The sequence below is a fragment of the Sitodiplosis mosellana genome, unplaced genomic scaffold, assembly GCF_009176505.1.
Source record: "Sitodiplosis mosellana isolate CC-2019 unplaced genomic scaffold, AAFC_SMos_1.0 Smas_scaffold_6226, whole genome shotgun sequence".
NCBI classification, from domain to species: domain Eukaryota; kingdom Metazoa; phylum Arthropoda; class Insecta; order Diptera; family Cecidomyiidae; genus Sitodiplosis; species Sitodiplosis mosellana.
The window spans coordinates 16,882,682-16,899,723 of record NW_022601467.1 but is presented as its reverse complement, the minus strand read 5'-3'; the positions used below and the strand labels follow the sequence as shown (position 1 = coordinate 16,899,723).

At 36.6% G+C, this 17,042-nt stretch overlaps 1 protein-coding gene across 2 annotated transcripts in view; it reads left to right on the top strand.

Annotated features, from left to right (window-relative positions):
- Positions 1 to 9,744: 9,744 nt before the first annotated feature.
- Positions 9,745 to 17,042, top strand: part of LOC129578654 (Kv channel-interacting protein 1-like) — an 11,262-nt gene continuing 3,964 nt past the window's right edge. Inside the window, exons 1-2 of one of the 2 annotated variants that reach the window (XM_055467531.1) lie at positions 9,745 to 12,024; positions 16,548 to 16,687. In XM_055467531.1, coding sequence (XP_055323506.1) covers positions 16,667 to 16,687 — 21 coding nt within the window. In that variant the 5' untranslated portion in view covers positions 9,745 to 12,024; positions 16,548 to 16,666. Of the gene's footprint in view, positions 12,025 to 15,769; positions 16,688 to 17,042 lie in introns of those variants that run through there. The other variant, XM_055467530.1, reaches the window with a different exon arrangement.

Genomic DNA, 17,042 nt, shown 5'->3' with positions numbered 1-17,042 from the left:
CAGAATCCTGATGGAAACAAACGCATCCATCATTTAAATTTTAAATTAACTGTAGCGATGTGCGAAATCGTGCAGCGTCGGTATTTGGTGGATGCTCGAACAATAAATGCTGATCATTCCTTTTCTTTGTGATGTTGTTTATGTTGATTCGGATGTGGATGCGTTTCGAAGACGGGAAACGATACATAACATCCTTACTTAGGCATCCGCACACACACACACGCACACAAACAAACACAAAGAAAGAGAAGCAATACATTTAATAAATGCACTAGAACGCAATATATTGCCAGCAAAAAGATGTAAATAGCTGAAGATATAGGACCCGGTTGTTTGGTCTAATGGCAGAAATATATGCACGAATACAGTCGATTTTGAAACACTATGTTAATCAATTCGATATCAAGCTCAGCATAATCAATTCGGTATCAGAATTGACTGGGTGGCTGCATAATCAAAAAATAAATCTTTTTGACATGGAAAAGGAGACGATAGCGACCGACTAAATTATCCACATCGTTTCAATAATTATGGGAAAACGTTTATGTGTTATATTGCCTGGAACTAAACCGGCAGCAGAAACAAATAAACCTTCAAATTTGTTATCGTCTAGGAATCACTTAGCCGATGAATAGCATCCTTGAAGTATTGATCAAACAAATTTCATATTTTCCCCATCTCGTTTTGCATGTGGTGTGCATACTGAGCTAGTTTTCATCATCGTCATTTCGCACGTCATGTGAAACGATAGAAATTCGGTTTCAATTTTCAGCTTTTATCCAATTTACTTGCGGGGAGATGGTGGTGGTGCATTAGAAAATGTTTTCACTGCAAAATGCCAATAAAATGCCAATAAAATGCATCGGAATGTAATAAAATTTCATTGAGCGCATGCATATCAAATCATCGATATGCATCTGGTGGACCGCGATATTGCTGGTACTCTATATCTAATGTGCGATGCGCAACATGACGTCACACCCATCGCTAGAAACGGAACATGTTTTCAAAAAAAGCTCGAATCGAGAACGAGAACGACAAAAACAAATGAAATGATTATGCAGTTTCAAATAATAATTTAGTTTCAATTGGCCCACAATTAGCATGCAAATAAAATTGCATTTTCAAAAGTTTCAAACTATTTTCTTTCGGACAGTGATGAAATGTTGAAGAATTAGAGAATTCAAAATAAAAGTTTAACTAGCACACAATGCATGAACAGAGAATGATAGAGAGAGTGAGAGAGAAATGAAGGAAAAAACTTATCCATTTTTGCTGAACGTTAAATTTAAATGTGACTTTAGCTCGACTGAATGGCCCGAATGCCAATGAATTCCAACGGCGTATATGTTATAACGGGTTATGCTATACAGCACAGCTTAGCACAGCATACACACATTTTGTGCATGGACAAGTGTTTTTGCATATAAGAAAAAGTTTTGTGCCAACTCTGTTGGAAGAGCAGAACAGTAATAGCTTATCTAAAGTAAATGTTCGCTTTGTCGGATGCATCTCGGATAGTGAATTGCTAGTGAAAAATGTTTGAATTCCGTCTTTATTGAATTTTATCGCTTTTCTACAGTCACTGAACCGACAACAAAGTTATGTGCACAACGGAAGGATTTGAAAGAAGCGACGACGACAACAGTAACAACAACAACCAGAAATAAAAGTTCCGATGTGCGCGACAAAGTCCATGCGAAGTTTATTGTGTTTGGGTTGGCCACAGGTAGTTGCTTATATGAGGGGTTTGGAGCGAAAATGTTATACAGAAAAGTTGAGAGGAAAAATGTCAAATGAAAAGAGATAGCTATATAGTTCACTATAGTTTACTATACAGTTTACTATATAGCTATCCCTTTTCCGCTCATTCATCGTCGACATTTTTCCGCTCAACTTTTCTGTATTACATTTTCGCTCTAATCCCCTCATATGTGCAGTTGCAACGATGTACCCCGTGTGTGTGTATGTGATCCGTGCTTCGTGCTTTGTTCTGTGGCTTTTTCAAGAGGGTCACCAATGTGAAAGTGCATTGTGCATGCGTGTCAAAGCATAATCATATTTTCATTAAGTCAGTACTTCGCGTAGCAACGTGTTGAAGTTTGGTTTTGGTAACGGATCCTGTTTCAGGCTGAAAGCCAATAGGTGCAACATGACGTCCGTTTTTGTAGCAAAAATTTTACATTTATATTGCATTGCGTATTCCATGTACAAATGCATTTAAACCCACTGTCGCTCACTCACATACACACGCACACACATATCGGCAACGAGCGGAAATTCTTGGCGTGAAGAATACTAATGCAAATGATGATTGCCTGCCACATATTCGGATGCAAACCGATTTTGTGTACACATTATTACTGCTGCGAATGTACACATTCCGATTCGGAAATATATGTGCTCATTGTGTTTGTGTGTGGGAGGCGAGGGGGGCTGGTGCAGGCAACACCGAGTGGAGAATATAAACGCGATAGACCGAGAGTGCATACAGTCAAATTATGTCAATATGAATTACATCCAGCTTCTATTCAAATTCAAATATGTATGAAAACTGTCGTGTAAACGAAGTTCCTATATCTTCGTTACATCACAACGCCATTCATAACGAACAAATCTTACAAAGATCTAGATGGCGCTGTTGACGTTTTGAAGAAAAATTGCAAAATGACAAATACAATATAACACTTGTCAACCATATTTAATTCGAATGTAATCACTGCACCGTATGTATTTACTCGAAATGGTATCAATTAATTGATTGTATTGCCGTGAAAGGATTCTATTCCGATCCAAATCAAATAAAAGACTCAACACAGTACAGATTAAATTGGTTTTTTTGTGTTATTCGTGCTGCTGCCGCTGCCGCCACTACTGCTGCTATCGTCGGAAGTTTATTGCTATGAATAAATAAATACACATGATGACAAAAAAAACCGCATCGCCAAAAATGAAACACATTTCAGAACAATTTAACGACCAAACATGAAAATGAATTTCAACAAAAAAAAAACCTATCGGAATTTCGATTTGCCCAAAGAGTAACTATGCACGCTAAAACTATGTACACATCAAACTATAAGTTTTGAGACATTTTTATGCTTCGTTTTTTTTCTGTTAATTTTAAGCATTGTCATGCTAAAACTTTGACACGATATCGTTTAAATTGACTAAAGCACTTGTCTATACTATACTGGTGACACCTTGAAGTTAAGCCAGTTTTTTGTATGTGCTTGTGCTTATGTGTATGTGTGTATGTGTGTTGTCGCCTTATTTATGAGCAAAACTTTTGGCATTCCTTCAAGTTTGCACTCGTTCACCAAAAGTGTCGCGGACGAAGAAGGGAACAACAGAGACAAATTTAATGTGTCGCTGCAAGTGAATGAATTATGAGCTTTCGAACCGATCGAACTAAGTTGCGCGGAGAAAAGTGAGTCAGTTTCAATAGTCTACATGGAGCATTCAATGTCAGTTGAAAAAGAAGGAAAGAACAAAAAAACGTATATCTCTGATTCAGAAGTGGTATTTGGATCCCTCTCTCTCGTCATTGTTGAGCCACGAAAAAAACAAGAAAATCGATTCATTCGAAAATACATTGGGATTGTTATTGTGATGGCAACGGAAGGAAACAATTTTTTTCTCGTTCTCTCTCTCGCTGACGAACGATGCATAAAAGCAATGTTGGGTGAGAGACTTAATTGTGAGCAGTGAATGGCATGGATATCTGAATTCAATTTTGTGTCTTATGATTTGTATCAAGGGGCCTGCCTATACAGTGTAACTGTGCTAAAAAGCGCCCTTTGTTCAGGTTCAATTGAAATGGGTGCGTGTGTGTGTATTATGAAAACTTTTTCTATATATCACGAGTCAGCTGAGATAGAGATAGAGAGAGAGAGAGAGAGAGAGAGAGAGCGTGAGCAAGAGCAAGAGCAGCACACGGGGAGATAAAGAGAGATAGATTTGGTTTTCCGATCCCATTTCAGACTGTCACCCAAATGATCGAATAAAAGCTCGATAAAACGCTTTGTGGCTGCCTGAATATCAGTCATAACATCGGAATGGAACGATTTGGAATTTCTTTTCATCTCTCAAGCCATTGCACGGCAAACGATAAACTTTTGCCTGATATTATTTATCGTCATATCGATAAATTCGTATATGCGAGTGTGTTTCTGTTTATTTTTCGCCCGAATCATTTTGACGTGTTATTACCATCAATGGCTACACACTCATAACGATGCGATTTGTTTCAGATTTCATGAATAAACATTGAATATTTTGTACATTTTCTCGGTTGAGCACGCAGCGTTAACGATTTATCAAAATAATGTTTATTCACTATTCGGGTGCACAAGCAAAGCAAAGCAAAGCAAAGCAAGTCAAGAACAAAAACCACAGAAAACAAAAACTGAACGAAACATACATTGCCCTTGTCATGTACACGGCGTCAAAAACTTACCACTTAATATTTTTCGAAAGGATATTAGTCGAACAATAATGATTTCATCGATTTACTTTTTTGAAAATAAATCGCCTTCCGTCGCGCATCCACTATATTGTATATAGAGATGAATGAATACCATACACATTAATCGTGAATACATGGTTGTATGTATATATAGGTTGTACGTGCGTTGATTGATTAAAAAAAAATTCCTCCAACGCGGTCAATATTCCCATGTGATTATGACTTCGTCGATGAACTAAATTGATTTTGAATTGACTGTTCATTTAATTTTATTAAATGATAAACAGAAATAGAACGTATCAGGCTATGTTTTTTTTGTCTTCAGTAACACAATGGGCTTTTTTTTCGTTCCATTTCATTGGAGTGATTAAAATTGGAATGTGTGAATTTCTGGGAAGATTTTTTTTTCAATCTATGATTATTATTTCAAGTAGCTGTTGTTTTCGGTCACACCGAGTTTTATTGTTTTAGTTGTTGTAATTTTTTGGCGTGCACTCGCACCACAACACATTGTTACATATTTTGCTCTCTGTGTATATTTTTTGCAAACGGAGAGCTGAGTCCACTGTAATTTGATACTCGCTGAGGATGACAAATGTCGAAATGCATCCGAAACAAAATTTCATTTATAAATAAATATTCATATTGATTTATGTTTGAAATTTGAAAAAGGAAAGTCACTTTAAGGTGTTTTATTTAAATTTAACCCTCAACTGCATGCATTTTTCCTAGGACTGGGAGTACTGGTATTTGGTTGATTTTTGGCCATAGATAACGAAAAAAATATTCATAATCCTAGATTTCCCATGGTTTAGTCAGGAAATGCGATAGAAATAAGTCAGAGAACAATGAAATCCATTGTTTAAAAGTGTCAAAAATATGTCTAATTTGGAAACCGAATAATTTATTTTGTCAAATTTTCGTTTTCGTGCACATTTTTGTTTATAACTCACCAATCGTACGACATAGACAAATGACGACAAAGACAAAAATAAAGAAAAAACATTGACAAATAAAAATTCCCCTTGAAGCAATGTCATCCGCCGTACGATTCACATTATACAGGTGTTTAAATGATGCCCGCCAAAAGGCGGGCTTATGCAGTTGAGGGTTAATCATAGATTGAAAAAATCTTTCCATGTATTAGACTTTGCGGTACAAATAAATGTTGTCGTTTTTTAACAACTACTCATGTGTGAATTCCGTTTGAATTGTGTCATTATATATACATATATATATATATATAATTCCTGATGACACGAATTAATTTAGACTGGTGAGTCTAAGAAGAGTGCGAATTATGAGCAAACGGCAAAAAGGGTATGTTTGCTTGAATTTGTGATTCATTGGAATCGAAGTGTGTGTTTGTGTGGTAATAAAATGATTCCAATGGGTCCGTCATAAAATTGAACACGGTGTTTCCGTGGTATTTCATCGGATTTGCTATAAATAAATATCATGAAACGAATATTTATTATTACAGTAAGAGAAAATCCTATTTCGACAAATAAACAAGTGCGAAAAACAAAACGCGGTGAATTTATTGGATTTTCACATGGAAACGCGCACATACCCGTTTTTTTATCACATTTTTCTCTCTCGTTTCTCAGCCTGGATCTGTTGTTGGCAAAATCAATTCAGAAATAGAAATTATTTCATTCCACACCGGTGGTGATGGGGAGTGTTGTTGTCGCTTTTGTTTCTTCTTCTATCGTTTGGACGGTAGCAGTCATTAAATCTCATAACACAAATGGAAACACTTCCGTTCGCTAGGAGTGAAGGCGAAAACAAGGCGTATAGATAAATGTTCGCATAAATTGTTACACCATATAGATTTGAATCGCGTTCGATGCGAAATTCAAAGCCGGTTCGAAATAGAATCGAGTCAAAGGATTGTTGATGTTTCGTATTTAATGCATTGTGGTTTTTCTTCGTTATGTTTAGAAATAATATATACAAAGCTTTTGTAGTTCCTTCAAAATCAAGTCGAAATAGGTGAGTCCGATTGAAACGGATAAAGTGGGAGCACAAAAACAAAGAATGTGCTATGAGCTCATAAATTGTAACGCTTTTTTTGCCAATCGACTATCGCTAGTATGCTGCATAATATTAAACGCACCCATTCATTTTTCATTGTTTTCAAATTCCGCGCGAACAAATTACATTAAGCCTTAATGGGAATGGATGCATTTAGTATTATGTGACTTGTCGCTGCTGTCCATTTACGTTTGGCACTAGCAGTCGTAGCTGCCAATTATGGGCAATCAATCAAATGTAAACACACCCATAACGCAGCCCTTCAGCCAAAACGAATTTTTGTTTTTGCTGTTGGTCTGAATAAAGGCGAAAGTCGATTGAATGGACACACACACATACATACACACACACACACAGAGAGAGAGAGAGGGAAAAATTGCGCTTCAACATGAAATGAAAACAAAAAGTGCTACACGTCGAACTGAATAACGTATAACAAATGCTCGGTTTGCTGTAAATGATGAGCGTACTAAATTGTATGCTGCCATCAAGAGAGCTGCCCATTTAGCACACGTGATGCGTTGATCAGCTACAAAAAGTGGCAATAGAGCAGCGAGAGTGCAAAAAAAAATATCCGCTAATAACAATAATTAAATCACGAGCATATATTACATTATATATATAAGTAAAACAATTTGTTATGCTTGCTACCCCATATTGTGTCATCGTTGGACGACGACAACGGTGCTAGCTTTTGTTGTCATCGTCGTTGTCGTCGTCGTCGACAATTCGCTCTATTTCAGCCTCCTATGTATTTTATGGACATTTAAGCGATGATGCTTATTACGGCTTTCTGGCAAGACAACAGAGCGCCGATATGACACATCAACACGACCAACAAAGGGAAATGAAACACAAACACACACGCATACAGCACATTACAGCACAATACAACCAAGTGCAAAATGTTAATTTTTCCCTTGAGTTGAATGATGTGCCATTTTTGGCATTTTAGCGAGATAGGGAGTAAGAGAGAGAGAGAGAGAGAATATGGGAGCGAGGAGCAGACACTGAATGGAATTGCCAATACTATTAAGAAAGAATCTAAATTATGCACATTTCAAAAGCAATCTCGGCTTATGGCTTTCAGAACATGCCGCTTGGGCTATCTGGAATATTTATTTGAAGGACACATATCAAAGCGTTTATGGGAATTTATCAGTAATTTTCTTGAAAATACCATCAAACCATTTTGACTTACATATTAATGATCTCTCTCTCTCTCTCTGTGTGTGGTGTGCTTCATGAAAGTGTTTAATTTAGCCGGAATCACACAATTCAATTTATGACTTTGGTTTTATATATTTTTCTCTGAGACACAGACTGTGTGTGGGCCTGTATGCATGTGATAGAATATCCGCCGCAATAACCGAGAGACAAACTCTCTAACAGCCAAACGGTGTGTTCATGGTAAAAGATTTTTAAAAGCTTTTTGGTTTGCGCGCGCGACACTGACGAGCTTTCCTATTTCGTAAGCGCTTTCCAAGTACGGAAAATGTGGAAAAGCTTATCGAAATCCTCGTTATTACGTAATTACGTATGGGCATATCAGAGTGCGACTGAAAAAAAAATGTGTAACGGTTCTTCGTTTTTTTTCACCATATACAAATGGATCAAGTGAAATTTCAAATGAAATACACCATCAAATAAAAACCATAGGCCACAAAAACATCTAAGTTAAATCAACAACAATCTCTTCCGGAACTCATAAGTCGTTCAGTTATTTACCAGAAAACTACTTTAAAGAAAGTAAAAAGGAAAGAGAACGATATATGGCAAAAACCAATAAAGTGGAAAACCAAAATGGAATTTATGCTAATTGTATAAATATAAACGTCGCAATAAATTTGCCATAATGTCCTAATAAAAGGTTGCAATTGCTTATTTTTCCATATTTTCTTCCTTTTTCTCTCTCTCTCGCTCGCTTTCTCTTTCGAATGAATTAAAACTTCTCTTTGCACAAAAATGCACGTTATCGATGAGAAGGAAATAATAATCGTAAAAATGAATGAAGAATAAAAAAAAAACGAACGGCAATGGAATTCGCATATGAAATATATATATTTCTTGTGTGAAGAAATGTGTCCATTTTTCTTGTGAGTTATTCTTGTTAGCGCCACATTGTGGACGATCAGCTGTTCAACGTCATTCAAACGGCAGCACATAAATATTAAGACGACGTAAATTAAATGCAGTGTGAGCGCGCGCCAACTTGAGCCATCCTCTTCGCCAAATATGGACCCGTGCCAAGAATCGGGTGTTATAGTTGCCGATATACACGTTACGGATGACTTGATTTTTCCTTCAAGTTGCCATCATTTAACCATGCCAAATGTTTTATACGCTTCTTGTGTGTCAGTTTTCAATTGAGAAATATTGTGGCTGACGTTGAAGACAAACAACGAACAAAAAAAAGAACGGCAATAAAAGCTCGTCACTGAAGAGAGAGAGAGAGAGAGAGAGAGCGAGCGAGAGAGAGAAAGCAACATTATCATGGCAAATACGTATCACTTGAGAGCCTCAAAACATACGTAAATCGCTTTGCAATCAAGAAGATAGCTTTTTCTCTTCTCAACACCACCACCACCAGCAGCAGCAACAGCAACAACAACAACAAATGCTCGAATGTAACATTTCTACTCCCTCCTTTAATTTCCCACAGATTTATTTACATACGTACTCTGTGTGCTGGACGTGCGTGTGTTGTAGATTTGTGGAATTGTGCAGGGGTATTGGTGTGCGTGTGTGTATCCGAACAAAATAACTTGGAACAAATGCGCGCGCAAAAAGTCCGTGCAAGAAAATATGTCAAACATACAGGGCGTTCCGAAAGTTCAATCGGCAGAATATATATTTATGCTGTAAACCATTTGTCTTGGTGGATATTCAATTTTTCTGTGCGAAGTGTCAAATTGATACTGTCCGTTTGTTTTTCGTGCAATTCGAAAATTACCAACAATTATTCCAGTTAAAAATTTGGTAGCGATTCGAGAAATCAGCTACACAAACGCGATAGAAACACCCGTTCGGTTATTATTTAAATGAACATTGAACACCCTCATCTCTCGTTGTATGAAATGCTGTTTGGAAAATGCATGTGCCTTCTCGCTAGCTTATATACACATATACATCATTATGTATTTTCCCATCCATTTGGCTCATGTCTCGCTTTCCATAGCTGGCTGCTTATTCTTGGTGGTTTTGCCTTTTCTTCATAAGCAGAAAAATATTTCGCTCACAGTCCGGGTAAGATTTTCTCTTACATTGTATGCGGCGGTGGTAGCGGCGCGATAATAGAAAGCAATCCAACAGAAAGTGAAGAGAGAAAAAAGAATTCGTTGTGCATGTTTCCATTTTCGGGGGGTTTGGATAGCCTGCGAATTTTGTCTCTCTCTTTTTTTTTTAATTTGATTGATTGTATATACGAAAAAGTGTGACAAATCCGTGGAAAACATTTGGAGAAAAAAATGGTATTTTTGGATATTCTTTTACAAAAATAAATAAAATAATAAACGAATTCGATTGAATGTCCGTTTTAATGCTGTTCTGTTTAAATAAACACCAAATCACGCCTAAATCATTTCGTTTCGGATTGCAAATTTGGTGCCCATATCACCAAATGCTAATAAACAGCAAATAAAAGAGAAGAGGAAATAAAATGAACGTTTGCAGAAAAAAAAGAGGAATAAAAAATAGTCGTATACGCATACCCACATTCAAACCAATACACGTATAATAAAACATCTCAAACAGTGCAATAATAAAATCGAGTTTAATAGCAATATTGTTCAATCATAAATAAGTTTTTTTTTTTGTAAAAGAGAAGAGCAACGCCAATCACATCGATGTTACAAGCAGTGCAATTTGAGAATAAAATTAAAAGAAACGAAGCAGAAGAAAGGAAGAAATGAAGAAGATTGAATCACGGTGAAAAGTGAAAGGAACTAAAGGCGAGAAGAGTGCAAGCAACGAGAATATATATAAATCGAAAAGATAAACGTAATAGAGAAAGAGAGAGAGGAAAGTAAAGCACAGGAGATAGGCAGGAATCCAGCTTAATAAATTTCTTGTAGAAATTATATCAACAATCAACAAGCGCAAAAAGTCGTAATAAATTAAAATTAAACTGTGCTAAATTGAAATGGTCGAAAATTATATGGCAACCAAAATACAATGCATTAATACGAGTAATTTTAAAATGCTAACAATATGTAAATTCAAAGTTATTGCAAAGTGAAACGAAAAAACGGAAACAGCAACAACAACAACAACAACAGCAGCAGCAGTAGCAGCAGCAGAGGAAGGAAGAAAGCGTTGCACACGAACTTACACATAACGAACTGAAATCATAAACCTAATCTGAATTGAGTGTGTTTTTTTTTTGTTTCAGTTTGTGTATTTCTCTCTCTCTCTGCTTCTCTCACTCTCGCTCTTTCTCTCTGTCCCAGCCTTTCACTCCTTCACCTCGGCCATTGTCTTTTACACTTTGAGCCGTTTTGCCTCCTGACACAGCAATAGTTAGTGTGTGCTCTTTTTATTTTTTTCGGCTTCCCCGATGCCAAAGCCTGAAATTGAAACATAACACAACATAAATGTATAGATGTGCGAGTGTGAACACCGTGTTGGAATTGTAAAAGGAGTGAAAATATAATCGGAGTGAGGGTATAATAAAAAGAAAAAGAAGCTAAACGCTCACAAGTATGCATAATAAATCAAATACACATCATATAAAACATACATTATACATTCCGACAGCCGTCGTCTACTGAAAATAGTGGAGCGCACAGGAATACAAATATTATTTTTAAACATAAAACAAGTGCTGAAAGCATGTTCCGAGGACACGATTATATATGGTCTTCAAAGTTTCGTAGTAATTAGTCGTGTTGGTGTTGTTGTTGGGCGCAATACATATAACGCGCGCGCGAAAGCACGCCGCGACAAGTGGTACAATAGCCTGGCATTATTACAAGCCAAAGCAACCCGTAGCTATTTGCAAAAGCACACCACCGACTTAGCTCTCTTTTCTCTCTTTCTCACTCACACATACACACACACAGACACACTCTCTCTCTCTATCTCTATCTCACTCGGTCGTTCAATAGCTCAATAGCTCAATCAGTTTTGCCAGCTAAATATATTTGCAGAATCCTCTTACACAAAAACGTTACAACGAAACAAACGAAAGAGCAAAGCGAACACACCAAAAACGAAGACAAACGACAGAGAATAAGAGTCCTGTGTGCATAAAAATAAAGAAAGGAAAAGTGAAAGACGATACCGTTGTTTGAGAGCTGCCGAAACATACCGAGATAGCGAAGCAAGAGAATAGATAGAGTGTGACGAAAGCACCCAACGACTTGTGTGAGAAAATCATCGAACCATTGCAACAGCAGCAGCAGCAGCAGAGATAGCAACAACAAATCAACGCAAATCATCAACTAACGTCTGTTCGATTGCTTAACAACAATTACCTCCAAACCACCAACACACTCATACACACACCAACACATACACAGGTAACACAGATCACCATTCATTGCGATTAAATGGTTAAACTTGATATTTTTCTTGATATAGGAAAATGATAGCGCCTTTCATTTATTTAAAAAGAAAGCTTTCCAAATGCATGCACATCAAATTGTAGCGAATAGTTAAACTAGTGAACGTAGCAAAACTCGGCTAATTTCTCACCTGTTTCATAAACATTTGTAGATCATCAACATCTATATATATATATATATATATATATATATATATGTACACATCGTAGCATACTTCTTTCTACACGTACCGTGCTGTACAGCGATAGCAATTGCTTTGCATATATGCACGATGCACAATGCACGATGCACATGCGAACGCATGGAAAAATGCAAGAAAAGTAGACATTTGAAAACAACCAGAGAGTGGAAGAGGATAATAAAACGAAATGGAAAAAGAAGAAGAGAGAAAAAAGTGGCAACAACAAAATGAAAAGTGGAAAACAATGGGATTCGTATCAGACGAATAGCGCGAGGATAGTGAACAAGTGCAGAATAATGAAATGAAATTGAATAGAACCGTTGTGTACACACATTTATCGTGTGTGATGGCTGCATTTGCTTTTGCTCTGTTTTCTCACTGTTTCCTCCGTGTTTTTCGCATTCCTGCCGATAGTGTCACACAGTTGTTTAAATTATTATTTTTTCTCTCTGTCTTCTTATCTTCTTCTTTTTTTTCATTTGGCATTTACGTTATTTAGATGTTGGAACGGAGTGTTTTTAATTCGGCTGCTTTTGCAGGCAGTATGATTTAGCGTTATTCCAGTCGCCACTATTGAACAATTTTCATTTTTGGATAGAAACGAAATTTGCTAGTTTCTGTTATTGCGATTGCGATTGTTGTTGTTGTTGCCATTTTTCGTGGGCTCTCATCATTTGCCATATGCATGTGTGATATATATCTATCTATTCTCAGTGTTCTCCATGCTTCTCTTCGTGCCGTCGTCACAATTTGTCTAGGATCATTTGCGTGTGTCATTCCTGTGTACATGAAAAAAAAAACCATTTCAAACACGAATTGAATGCAAAACGGCACAAGATGAGGACCTGAAGACTCACTAAACACTCAAAATCGTTCATATTTTGCTGCTGGTTGTCGGTGACGGTGATTGTGACGAATGGTGGCTGTGTGTGTGTGTGTGTGTGGTTGTGCGTGCAGCTGTGAATATAATATCTTGTGTACGTGTGGTACGTACCTATGTATGTATGAGTGTATAGTGTGTGTGTGCGTGTGTGTTAGCTTATATGTGTGAACGTGCGAAACAGAGAGTCTGAAAGCGCGCGTGATACTCTGATGTAAAGCTTTTCACGGTAAGTTTAGTATTTTTGCGCATGATTCGATACGGGATACAGAAGAAAGTTAAACAGTCATACAAACATAAACATAACTTTAACTAGATTCAATCTACGTCAGTATATAATATGTGGTGCTCGACTCGATACGATACGATACGATACGGGAAGAAATGGCCCTAAGCCGAATAATGAAAAGCATACAGACACAGACGCGCGTAATCAATATAGAAATCGAATGCACGATGTGCTGCTGATGGTGCTGTACTGTGTATCAAAAAGAATATACATATATTTGTATGTTTACACACAACTACACACGCCTGACAGAACGTCGTCGTCGTCGTATGGTATGCTCTCGCTCTCTGTACGCGAACGAATGATTCTCAAGCGATAAAATCCTGCATGTACAAAACGGTTGGTTTGGTCTGCACGCGGAGGCCAAGCGAAACGTACCACCGAACCAACCAACCGACACATCGAGTGTTGCTGTGATGTGATGTGATATGATGATCATGGGCATAATTTAATTGTGTATCGCAAAATTATTTTAACGGTTTTTCATTCATTCGCGTGCCTTATTTCGTTTCGGTGCTACTCGCTCTCACTCCTGCCGCCACTCTTGCAATCAATGCTTTTTATTTTCGCTGTTAGTTTTTTGTCTTGGCGAAAGTTTCACGTTGTATTTAGCCGCGATCTCATTTACGTTCGTAATTTCCAGTGCATTATGAATATGTAATGTGTGAAGCAATAACGTGCGTGTGTCACAAGGACACATCATGAAAATTATGGAAAACATGCCAAGATATCGCTAATATTTTCACCCATTTTAAAATCCATGTGCTGTTTTTTTTTATTCCTTCACGTTCGTTCATTATTTACGACGAATATCCTGATTTTCAACGAAACGTTTTCGATGTACTTGTTCTTATGTTCAACATTTTTCAGACACAGAAAATCCAAACACCGAATCCGAAAAATGCCAAGAGAGTGAAAAACGTAAGAGAAAACGGAGTCTGGCTTTTCAAGTTGTTTAAAAAACTTTCGTCTTGTGATTGGGTGCTATTTTTTTCTGTTCATTCTCTCTGTGCACAGTGATTTTGTGCGTCAGTGGTGGCTTCAAGAACGAGACTGTGTTTAATGCCGTTTATTTTTGGTTCGTTTGTGATGTTCGTCGCACTCGGTGTATTTCAAATCGTATTCGGTTCGATTGCATCCGCCTGTGTTCGATCTCGTTATGTGCAATATCGACTATCATTGGGCCATTTTTCGATAATCTATGCGTGCGATTATCGTGATTACGCTTCATTGGATCAGCATGTGAGCCAGCCAATAAATTAATATTGGTAATTCGATTGGTTTTCATTTATCAGAATCGAATGGTGCGTGTATTTGTATGTACTGGCTGTGTATGCCCCATGTCTGTCTGTTCGCATTTGTTTTTCTTCTCCTTTGGTGTGTGGGGTGTGTGTTTCTCCACATAAAATGTCCATTGAGTTTTTGTTTTGTTATTGTTTTTTTTTCGGTGCTGCTCCTACTTTATTTTCGATGGTGTGTTTCGGTATCGTTTGCGTAACAGTTGTTGTTTGTCCCATGATATACAATTTCGTGGGAAATGTGATGTGCTTTTTTTCCCTACCCCCTACCGTTTATTCTAATTTTCATTTATGTAGAGAATGTGTATGCGTGCGAGATTGAGTTGTTATTGTTGTCGTCGTCGTCGTCGTCGTCGTCGTCGTTGTTGTTGTTAAAATTTGTCGTTGTCGTTATACAAGGCCTATCATTTTATGAAAGACATCAATCGCCGTAAAAAGAACTACAAATTAAAAAAAAATCAAAAAAAAAATCAACACACACTAAAATAAACTCGTCTTTTTTGCATGCGTTCATTCATTAGAGCAACATTACAAATTAAACATTAATTACATTCACTCCCCTACTCTCTATCTATTTTTCACTTCATTCTATCCCTGTTTGTTTCTTCTTTTTTCATTTCATTCACAGTGGAAACGCACCTACATCCATACTAAACAAAACCAAAGCCAAACCAAAACCGTTTTTCTTTGCTTTTAGAAATAATATAGTACTACTAACAAGCAACTATAACAACTACAACCATCAACCATCCACCCATACATAGACATAATAGCGAGAGAGAGAGAGAGACCAGAAAACACACGAATTTTATTAAATTATTTATAAATAACGATGTGGTAGATTGTTGTGTATTTGGAAAGGAAAGACAAAAAACACGTCGTCGTTGGCGGCGGCAGAGGTTGAGCTGTGAGTAGATCTGTGCCGCGTTTCGGTTGGGTTTCGTTTCATAATTTTGGAATAAAAGTCCAGTACAATAAAATAGAAGAAGAAGAAGAAGAAGAAGAAGAAGAAGAAGAAGAAGAAGAAGAAGAAGAAGAAGAAAAACAGAAGAAGAAGAAGAAAAACAGAAGAAAAGCCCACCCAAACACATCCACAGTGGAATTAGTTCTCCTTTTGCCGAGAGTAAAATAGAACAAAATAATCCGTAACAATAACAACAATAAAAAAATGAAATTATAATGGAAAAATCCAATTTAAATTTTAATTTTTGCATCTAAATTAGAAAGTGAACGTGATTGTTTTCTTTTTCGTCTTTTATGTTTGTTCGTACGTTCGAAATGATTTCCGTTATTCTTATGCGTTGAGTTGAATCTATGTGTTGCGATTCAGAATCAATTCATTTAGTGAAGCTCATATTTGGTTCACATTCACTCAACCCCTCCAAAATAGTCAACATTAGATATATCTAAATATATACATATAGAGAGAGTCATGTTTTGAATCGTATGTTTTGAATATACATATATATATATATATATATATTTACGAAAGTTTACGACAAACTAAACAACAAGTACTTAACATTCAATAAATAACAACCAACTCAATGAATAATAAAGTAGCTTAGCCTAGATCTATCTAGAGACAAAAAAAAGCAAAACGACTTAATTTAATTAAAATCAAATAAAGAAAACCACTAATGAAACCAAGGAATTAAATTGAATGAATTGTTAAAAACACACACACACACAAACATAGAAATAGCATAAATACAACAAAACTTATTGAAATAACAATAACTAAAACCAAAAACCAAGAAATAATAATAATAAATTAAATTGATTAAATTAAACACATACAAAACGCACGCGAAATGGCAACGCCACCAGAAAGTCCCGTTGAAGAAGTAGTTTATGAGTTAGAAACGACTCGTGTACCAAAACCAATTCCCGTCGCATTGGAGGACCTTTGTCGCCAAACAAAATTCACGCGACAAGAGATTCGAGTTATGTATCGTGGATTCAAAACAGTACGTTCTTCATACTCAAAAAACTTAATTCAAAATCAATATTTTCATTTTTTAGAAACAGTTCTTTTTCTTCCTTTTATTTATTCAGTTTCCTCCGTTTGATTTTCCGTTCTGAGAAAGTAGACGATAGATTTTTGTTTTTGGTTCTGTAGTTGGTTTTTGTTTCATTCAATTTGGTTTATGTTCTTCTATCTCTTCTTAAGTCTTTTTTTTATTGTTGTCAATTTTGACATCCTTACCTCTTGCCCTCCAACTGAAAGACAATGCAATTTAGTAAATATTCGCTTTTTTGTGCAATTTTCTCGTTTTCTCTCTCTCTCTCTCTCTCTCTCTCTCTCTCTCTCTCTCTCTCTCT